Source organism: Cucurbita maxima, unplaced genomic scaffold (genome assembly GCF_002738345.1).
Source record: "Cucurbita maxima cultivar Rimu unplaced genomic scaffold, Cmax_1.0 Cma_Scf00047, whole genome shotgun sequence".
Lineage (NCBI taxonomy): Eukaryota > Viridiplantae > Streptophyta > Magnoliopsida > Cucurbitales > Cucurbitaceae > Cucurbita > Cucurbita maxima.
In genome coordinates, this window is record NW_019272063.1 from 16,802 (window position 1) to 26,648 (window position 9,847).

General features: G+C 36.1%; 1 protein-coding gene across 1 annotated transcript in view; it reads left to right on the plus strand.

Annotated features, from left to right (window-relative positions):
* LOC111470852 (probable RNA polymerase II transcription factor B subunit 1-1) overlaps nucleotides 1-9,847 on the plus strand; it is an 18,778-nt gene that overhangs the window by 2,368 nt on the left and 6,563 nt on the right. The window contains exons 3-11 of the mRNA XM_023116501.1: nucleotides 189-267; nucleotides 636-697; nucleotides 1,078-1,141; nucleotides 4,716-4,842; nucleotides 4,949-5,024; nucleotides 5,169-5,264; nucleotides 5,399-5,443; nucleotides 9,461-9,517; nucleotides 9,641-9,796. Of these exons, the coding sequence (XP_022972269.1) occupies nucleotides 189-267; nucleotides 636-697; nucleotides 1,078-1,141; nucleotides 4,716-4,842; nucleotides 4,949-5,024; nucleotides 5,169-5,264; nucleotides 5,399-5,443; nucleotides 9,461-9,517; nucleotides 9,641-9,796 (762 nt within the window). The remainder of the gene's footprint in view (nucleotides 1-188; nucleotides 268-635; nucleotides 698-1,077; nucleotides 1,142-4,715; nucleotides 4,843-4,948; nucleotides 5,025-5,168; nucleotides 5,265-5,398; nucleotides 5,444-9,460; nucleotides 9,518-9,640; nucleotides 9,797-9,847) is intronic.

The following is a 9,847-nucleotide window of genomic DNA, read 5'->3' on the forward strand; positions in this document are numbered from 1 at the left end:
TTTTTTTTTTTTTTTTTTTTTTTTTTTTTTTTTTTTTAATGATTCTGATAATGCGGAGCATCTTTTTGGTTTGTGTTTGCTCAGAAATATTTTGATTTGCATCTGTAAATGGTTCAACCATTTAAGGTTTGACTAACCCACATAATTTGTTCAATTGATTTTTTTTTTACTGTTCTCATTTTCTGCAGACAGAGCGCAAATTTGTATTTAGACCTAGTGACCCCACTTCAGCTTCTAAGCTTGACGTGGAGTTCAGATTTATTAAAGGTACCTACTATATTCATGCCAGGTCAATATATTTTTGTTTCCATATTTGTGGTCATGTTGGTATTTATCTTTTCTTGTCAAGGTTGTTTGATTGGGGAAAGATCTCTTCTTTTCATGTTAAGCACCTTTCTCAAATAGAATCGAACTGCCTGGATGTTTCACAATTTTATGCTGTGTAAAGAACATCTTTTTCCAGTAGCCTTATGCATTGTCAGCACTATCACAAATTAGTCTTTACTCTTTACCCTTTACACTCTCCATCATTAAAACTCCGACTAATGTTTAAGTTTATCATCCTTAACCTCTTCTCTGTGCATCCTTATGTTTGTATGTAATCTTGTCGTATCTAATTTTTCCATATTTTTCAGGCCATAAAAACACCAAGGAAGGATCAAATAAACCACCATGGCTTAATCTCACCAGGGACCAGGTTTTGAATACTTAAAATGGTTGGCTAAAAGACACCATAAGTTAGAGCGCTGGAAATATTCCATGAGTAAATCATTGTAAATTTGATCTTAGAATAGAACATCAAATATAATGATAGGTTAATGACAAATTTTTATACAAATTTTTGTATGTTTTAAGAAGTCCATTTCATAATTCTCACCCTCAAGTTTATCTTTAAATTCGATGACTTATTCTTTCAGTAGTTTTATTTGAAAGTACTTTGTAATTGATGAATTTTTTAATTGATTTTATCAAGGCCCTTCAGATATCGATTTCAAAAATCATCTCAGCATTGCATATTGTGAGTGTCTTTAATTTATCTTATGAGATGGCAATTAATGACGTGCTACAACTGTTCAGGGTGGAAGTTACATTTTTGAGTTTAAAAACTTCTCTGATCTTCATGTTTGCCGGGAGTTTGTGGGTAAGCCAGTATCCATAATTATAAGCAATTCTTGTTTATTAAGCTGTAATGAAATTTTCTACCTTTCTCGATGCTTGCAATTATGTGAGAACATTTCATTGATCTGAAAAATGGTGAATAGTTGTGAAAGTTTCCAATGGATTTGATAAGCCCCTTGTTCGGTTTAACTATTCATGAAAGACAATTAGGACAGAGGGAAGCAAAAGGGTGAATGTGATTATAGTTCGCTTTAGAAGGGCACCTCAAGCACATTACCTAGTAATAAGTTAGTGAGGAAAGTAAGGAAGTAGGAGTGTTGTGAAGTTAAATAAATGAGAAGTCTAGACCGGGAATCATTGCGTGTTTTTGCTCCATCAGCCTGGATTTGAGAGAGTAAAGGAGGATTTTTGAATCTCTTCATAGGAATTTCTACTATCTAAATTCGATTTGAGGAACACATATAACTTATACTATTCTTCAATGCTAAGGTTTTGGCCAACATGTTAAAAAAGGTCCTTCCCTCTACGATTTTTGATGGAGGGAATGAAAATTCCTCAATATTAATGTGGCGACTGAGAATTATCAGGGTCAAGAGGGAGTCATCTTAAGATTGATTTTGAGAAAGCCATGACCATGTGGAGTGGAAGTTGGAACTTCCTGGATAAGATCATAGAAAAGAAAGGTTCTGGGTACAATTGGGGGTTGTGAGTTTGGAGTTGCATTAGAATGGTTAAGTATTCTATCCTCATTAATGACAGACTCAGGGGAGGATCCAAGCTTCAAGGGGCCTTATACAGGGAAATCGTCTTTCTCCCTTTCTTTTCCTCTTATAGTGAAGACTATTGCCATGATTGTCTCGAGAAGGTTAGATGGCAGTATATTGAGGGCTTAAGTTGGGAAAGATAGAGTCCCTTTGTCTCATCTTCAATTCGTTGATGATACTATCTTCTTCTCATTCGACAAGTAGGAGTCTTTCCTCATCTCGAACCACATCTTAGCTTTCATTGAAATCTTGTTGGGGCTTAAAATCAATTGTGAAAAGTGCCAAACTTTAGGTTTGGTCTTTGATCCGAACAGGTGGATAGCTAGGCTGTGAGCTTGTGAGGTGGGGTCTTTCCCCTCATCCTATTTTGGCCTCCCTCTTGGGCATAATCCCAGAACTCTTCCTTTTTGGGAGCTTGTTATTGAAAAGGGGTGCAAGAGACTTGGTACCTGGAAAATAAGTTTTTATTTTTCTTTTCCTTGCAAGATCGACACTCATTTGCTTGATTTTGAGTGAAATTTCTATGTACTTCTTTTTCCTTTTTAGAGCCCCTTGCGCGGTTAGTAAAGCCTTTAAGAAGCTTATGATAAATTTTTGGAGGGAAGGGTGTGCATCTGGTGACTTTGGAAACAATGGTAAGGCTGGTGAATTTGGGGGGCTAGAGTTGGGAATTTAAGGGATGGTTCATAACAAAGCCTTGTTGGCTAAATGGATCGGCAGTTCCCCCTTGAGTCTAATACCTTTCAACAAAGGATTATAACAAGTAAATACTATCTACATACATTCAAGTGGTGGCGGGTGAGGTCAAAAGCACCTATAGAAATCCTTGGAAAGATATTCCTTTGATCTCCTTTTTTTTTTATTACTTGGTCTTGTGTGAGTGATGGGAGAAATATTTGTACTTGGGAGGACAAATGGGTGGGGGATAGTCCCCTCTGGTCTTTGTTACCCAATTATATAACGTATCCTCCATGAAAAATTGAATCAGTTACATCACTTGTCTTTCTACTTTATCCCTCAGAAAAGAAGACTCTCTGGATGCCCAATAAAAATGTCTAAAACCTCTTCTTAGGCACAACCTTCTGGAATCAGAGACTGTGAGATGGGCCTCACTGTCATCATTATTAGAGTCTTTTTCGCTTACTGGTCATAATGATAAATGTGCTGGTCATTCAAAGAAGATAGACCCTTCATAGCTAATTCCCTTACTAGGTGATTATTGACCAGTCTGTGAAAAGTTGATGATTTCTATCCAATAAGATAAAATTCTTCATATGGGAGTTCAGTTTTCCGAGTATCAACACACTAGATGTTCTTTAGAAGAATCTTGGCTTTGGATCCCTCCATCATGCTGCCCTTATGTATGCCTTCAGCTGCTGCAATCACGCCAATGATTTTTGGAGCCTTATTCTCTCTACTTTCCTCTGGAATTTGGTTAGCCCAGGTGATATCGTTTCTCTTCTATTGAGTGGTTCTCTTCTATTGAGTGTTTGATGGGTCATCCCTTCAAAGATGAGAAAAGGACTCTTTTGCTGAACTTCATGAGAGCTTTCTTTTGGAGCTTATGGTTTGAGCAAAACGGTCATATCTTCAATGATAAGTAGAATGAGTTTTCAACTTTTTTTTCGATCTATCACTTTCTTAGCATTATGTTGGAGAAAGTTTCAACAACCTTTTTGTAATTACAGCTTATCTACTCTCGTTATGCAATGGAATAATTTCTTGTAATTACCTCACGATAAGACTAAATTATTTATTTCACCATATCAATGAAAATTTTCTGTTTCCTAACAAAAAATGGAAAAAAAAAAGAAACGAAAAAAGAAAAAAAAATTATTCAGCGGTTAAAGTTCCTGATTCCTCTAGAAGCTCTCTCTTTTTTGCCTGGTTTTCGTTCTTTGATAGGAAAATGACAGATGCCCTGATTCTTATCTTTGATATGGGAGGCTATCATTAGACTTGAGAGAAGAGATTTTTGTCTTTCGAGTCCTAATCCCACTGGGGTTTTCTTGTTGCTCGTTCACATTGTTTTTTGAATCCCCTCTTTGACCTGGGTCTATTTTTTTGTGTGTATGTGGAAGGTGAAAATTCCAAAAAAGATTCAGTTATGTGTTTGGCAAGTCATCCACGTAAGGTTTAACACTTCAGATCAACTTTCAAGAGAGATGTCTACTTTGTAGAGCATCACATTCGATAGGCAAAAAAGAACGAGCTGATGGAGAAATTCAAAGCAAAGGAAAATATCTATTATGATCAGGCCAATTTGTTGCACTTTTTGTCATAGAGCGGAAGAAGATCTTGGTCATTTTCTTTGGAATTGTGAGTTTGCTTGGATTGTTTGAAATCTTGTTTTTGATGAGTTTGGCTTTCAGTTTGCTAAACACAGAGGTTATAGGGAGATGATCGAGAAGTTTTTTTTAAGAGAAGGGGAGTTTTTTTTTTGTGGCAAGTGGGAGTTTGTGCTGTTTTGTGGGTTGAGAGGAATAATAAAGCCTTTAAAGAGGGGTTGAGAGGTTACGTAGTGATGTTTGACCCCATGTTAGGTTCTGAATTTCTCTTGGTGGCGAAAGCTTTTTGTAATTATTCGTTAGGTCTTATTTTACTTGATTGGAGTCTATTTCTTTAGTTGGACCTCCTTTTTTGGGCTTGGTTTTTTTGGATGCCCTTGTATTCTTTATTTTTTTTTTTCAATAAAATTTCAATTATATAAAAAAAAATTCAAATAGCTTTTGCAATATTTCTCTGTTCTTTATCTGCCATTGTTCTTATTTCTTTTTCCTGTATTTGTTGGATTTTCTAGCCTGATGGTTTGGCATCTGGTGCCTTCTCCAGGAAGTGCTCTAGCAAAGTCAGGAGAGGCTCCGCAAGCTCCCTCTGAGAAGCTTGTAGCCACATTTCCCCATGAACAACTCAGTAAATCAGAAATGGAACTTCGAATGAGATGTTTGCAAGAAGATAGGTAGACTGATGACCCATATCATTGTAAACAAGAAGTATTTGTTACCTTTATTATTTTGTGCTTAGGTAAGGCATGCAACACTCTCATCCCATCATTTATTCTGCAGTGAACTGCAGAAACTTCATAAACAATTTGTTATTGGTGGTGTGTTGACCGAATCTGAGTTTTGGGCAGCAAGGAAGGTGAGGAGGGCCTTCTTTCCCTTTATTTAATCTGCATTTGAAGTTGACGTTCTTTTTAGAATTTTGATTGTATATTTAATGTGATCCTGCTCACAAAAATATATTCTGAAGAAAATGTGACATCATCTAAACTGATTGATATAGAAATTACTGGAACGAGACTACTCCACAAAGTCAAAACAGTTGGTTGGTTTCAAGAGTTCAATGGTTTTGGACACCAAACCAATGTCTGATGGTCGGGTACAGCATCATTACCTTTTTCCTACCCTATCAAACCTAGTTTGTTAATCATTAATATTTATCTGTCAAATCCTTCCCCCAGCTTGGTTTAATTGCATTGGAACTTAACATTGTTATCTTTTTTCTGCTTTCAGACAAACAAGGTCACATTTAATTTGACACCGGAGATCAAATATCAGGCATGATTTGATTCTTTGTTCCTTCTTTCACTCTCCAATTTTATTATAATCCTTTAGAAATAATTCAAGCTATTAACAAAGGAATTTAGTTGAAAAGAGGGTTTTTTTCTTCGTTCTTTTGTTATTCAATTGAATTTGTACATTATGTATCTTCTAGGGGTTTTTCTTTTCCTCAAATAATTTTCCCGCACAAAGGAGTACTAAAACCAAGTTAAACTCTAATTCAGGAGAATAAAACCTAACTGATAACTTCAAAAAAAAAAAAAAAAAAAAAAAAAAAAAAAAAAAAAAAAAAAAAAAAAAAAAAAAAAAANAAAAAAAAAAAAAAAAAAAAAAAAAAAAAAAAAAAAAAGGAAAGTTGGAGACACCAAATCCAAAAACGAGGGGTTAAATCTCACAATATTCCACACCTCAATGTAGGACCTCTCCAAACCCTACAAATATACACAGCAAAAATACAAGCCTGCAAAGGACCCTTCCTTTGTCCTAGAAGTAGCCCAACAACACTTCCAAATAGTAACTGGCAATTTCTTGGAATATGATCCAAGCCTTTAGTCGCATTATGCTTCTTTGGTATCAGACAGACATAGGTCTCATTTGTGCGTCACTCTGGTTTAAAATCATGGAACACCACTACTATATCTGATTTCATAATGAGTGTTGCTATTATCTTGTTATGGTAAGGTATTGAGGCTCAAGAAAAATGTTGGGCATCGAATGTGGTGAATAGATGTGTGGGCATGATAATCTGCATGAGCAGGTCAAGCATGCACATGACATGTGGAAGGTGGTAACATGGGTACTGTGTGTAGGACTAGCATAGTGTTAGTGTGCATGTATTATGCGTAGAAGGAAAATTTCGAGAGCTCATTAGAAGGCGGTTAGTGAGTTGGATACATGATTTGAAACCAAGATTGGAGAAGTTGGCTTATCCATGGTACAAGGACATCTTCCAAGATTTTTAGAGGAAGTTAATGTGTATAGGAAAGAAATGCACGAAAAGTTGAACATACCCATACACGTTCCTACTTTACTGGATTTTGATATGGAGTTGGGCAGGTAACTCAAATAGGTTTGAAATTTAATTATATTAGTCAAATAGGCCTGTTACTGAATCAAGTAAGTTGTAGTTTGTGTCAATACTATGAGAATATTTAAGTTGTAGTTTGTGTTACTGAAGCTTGGTAGGAATTTAGGAATTTAAAGGATAATGAAGCAACGGAATGGGCCGAATTAAGCCTTGACCTTGCCCCTGTGATATTGTCAAACAAAGCAGACTCGCTGACTTGGCTCCCCAACGTTGACGGGGTTTTTTCTAAAAAATCTTTGATGATGGACATGAGGGAAAAAGTAGAAACAATAAATCTCCCGCTAGCAAAGATAGTTTGGAAAGGACATCAGCCTAAAAAGGTGAAGTTCTTCCGTTGGAAAATAGCGCATAAAGCCATTAGCACAAGTGAAAATCTCCAAAAAAGAACGCCTTACATCACTCTTTCTCCAAATTGGTGTCAATTATGCAAGAAAGAAAACAAATCACAAAGCCACTTGTTTATGCAATGCACATACGCTTAGAATTTTTGTATATGACCTTAATGTACCACCCTTTCAAAAATGCAAAAGCCCTATTATGGAAAACCTCATCATGACCTTCTTTTGGAATCTGTGAAAAGAAAGAAATTAGAGAATATCTACAGAAAAAACACAGACCTACACAACTTTTCAACAAGGTTGTTTACCCAGCTATATCTTGGGGTAAATTGTCTAATATTTTTACTTCCTATAGTTATACCTCCCTCATTGCAAATTGGGAAGATCTTTTGTGAACGCCATGGATTATACATCCCTTTTGTAAATTTCAATCATCAATGAAATTGTCTCTTATAAAACATTATTTTGAATAAGCAACAATTTCATTGATTAAATCAAATGACACAACAGGTAAGACCCATCCAAAGGCATAACAAAAGAATTCTCCAATTTGTTGAGGGAGAATTCAAGCTGTAGCTGTTAAAAGGAGTCCTGTGTTTACACTAATACAAAGTGTAAAAAAGAGTGGCTTCAAAGATTTCCATCGAGGAGCTTTCTCTGCTTTGGAAAATCCTCGAGTTCCTTTCATTCTGTATCTTCCCTAAGACAACCATCACAATGAAGGACCACAAAGTTCTCTTCGTAGACTTGGAGGGATGATCAATCAGCAGAAAATGAAGCCATTCATGAGATTTTGCAGGCAATACTCTACCGGAAAGATACCAAGACATCAGCCCATAATTTTCTCGGGAATGAGCAATAGATAAAGATGTGACTTTGTGTCTCCCCTGTTTCCTTGCAAAGACTGTTTCAATTTGGTGAGAGATATGCCCAAGGGTTTCTTTTTTGCAACCTAACGTAAGTGTTTAGACCAGAATGGCTACTGAGAGGCTTGTCACTAATTCATTGGTCATTCCAGAAAGTTGTCTTGTCATCTCCTATTTTGTGTGTGACTGTGAAATAAGGTCACTGTGGTTAAGAATGTAGTTCCAAGGACTGTTTGTGGATGCTTTGTGTTGTGAGGTCACTTTCTGCTGATCAAAATGAAGGGAGCCAAATTTTGCTTCACCCTTCTCGAAAGCGCATCAGTTTCAAAATTTGGCTTTAGTCAAAATGAAAATATTTATAATAGATGGTTCTAGAGCCATGAGAGTGAGGGATGAAATGTGATAGCGAGATATCTACAACTCTCGATTGTTTGGGTTGGATCTGGTGCATCATTGCTTTGGTGTGGAGCTTATTAGTGAAGAGGGCTTGGCTAGGTTAGGCTGTATAATTGAGGAGAGATATTCCCGGTGTCTTTGACTTTTCCAGCAAATTTCGAAACAAGCCTTGTAACACCTACACTTGTACAAAAATTCCGATCCATGTTTGACTTTGGTTTGTGACATTCTTTCCTAGTTAACATATTAATGTTCTCATCAGTTCACCCTCAATATTATTCTCTTTTATTGTCTTAGTTCAATATTTTACTCAAATTTGGGCTTGTGATTCATCATTCTCTTTAGTTGCATTTTGCACTTGACTTGATCCCATATTAAGCTTGATGGACTATTTACATGTTGCCATCACTCTTGCTTGCTTCTTAGGTGGGGTGCAACCCACTTTCTTTATAGTCTGGTTGCAGCACCTAGAACTTTTTTTTTAAGCATGATGCCGACCACAATTTTTTTTTTTTTTTTTTTTTTTTTTTTTTTTTTTTTTAACTGGAAATTTTTTNAACCTTTGGCTAAGGTTCTCCCCAGGACACCTCTCTCTTTTGTTTCTTCACTTTCTTTACCTCTCCTCACTATTTCTGTCTCCCACTCTAGTACCTCTTCCTCGTGCTCGGCCTCTCTTTCTTGCTCCCTCTTTTTATTACCTCTACCTCGCTCTTTGACTCTCTGTCACTCCAAAACTTCTGCACTCTCTTTTTACATCTTTCTATCACTCTTTGTTGGCCCTTTTCTCTCATTTGCCCCCTTTTTCTCCATACATTTCCTCACTTTCTTGGAAGATTTTTTTTGTAAGTAGCCTCTTTGGGAGGAGGGGGTTCTTTCTACCCCTGCCCTTAAGTTGTTTCTTCTCGGGCTTTCTTCATTGTCTCCTAGATATAAAAAAAGCTTCACTATATTACTTTGATTTATCTTTTTTTTTTAATTTTTTTTTTGTACATTGTATGCCTCAACTCTCTAAGCCTCACTTTATTATACCTTTTCTATAAAGATTTTTTTTTTTTTTTGTATATTGTGTGCATCAGCTCACTAAGGCTCACACTTCATTTCATTTTATTTTCATGCGTGCTTAATAATTTGGTTTGTCATCTCTTATCCAAGAAGTGTTTAGTTTTTTTTTTTTTTTTAATTTTTTTATGTATTAGTTGATATTGGTTCCAACTTTGTACATTTTGGTCTGTGTTGCGTCACTCTGTGTGTAGAATTATAGTATACTAAGTGCCATCATTTTTTTAACACTCTTTTTAATATTGTATTTCTTGTTTATCTCATTCAGATTTTTGCTCTGAAACCAGCTGTTCACCAGGCATTCCTTAATCATGTTCCCAATAAGGTAGTACTGATATTGTAAATAGGAACTAATTTTTCCACTTCCTTCTTGTTTCTTTGAACCTTGTATGTGATGGAGGTAATTTAGTTAATCAAACATACATTATTGTTTTCCTCATAAAAACAGATGTCGGAGAAAGACTTTTGGACAAAATATTTTAGAGCAGAATACCTTCATAGTACAAAAAATTCTATCGCGGCTGCAGCAGAAGCTGCTGAAGATGAAGAACTTGCCCTTTTTCTGAAGGACGATGAAATATTGGCAGCTGAAACTCGGAAAAAGGTGGTTTCTTGAAAAATGTCAATTCCCCCCCCCCCCCCCCCCCCCCCCCCC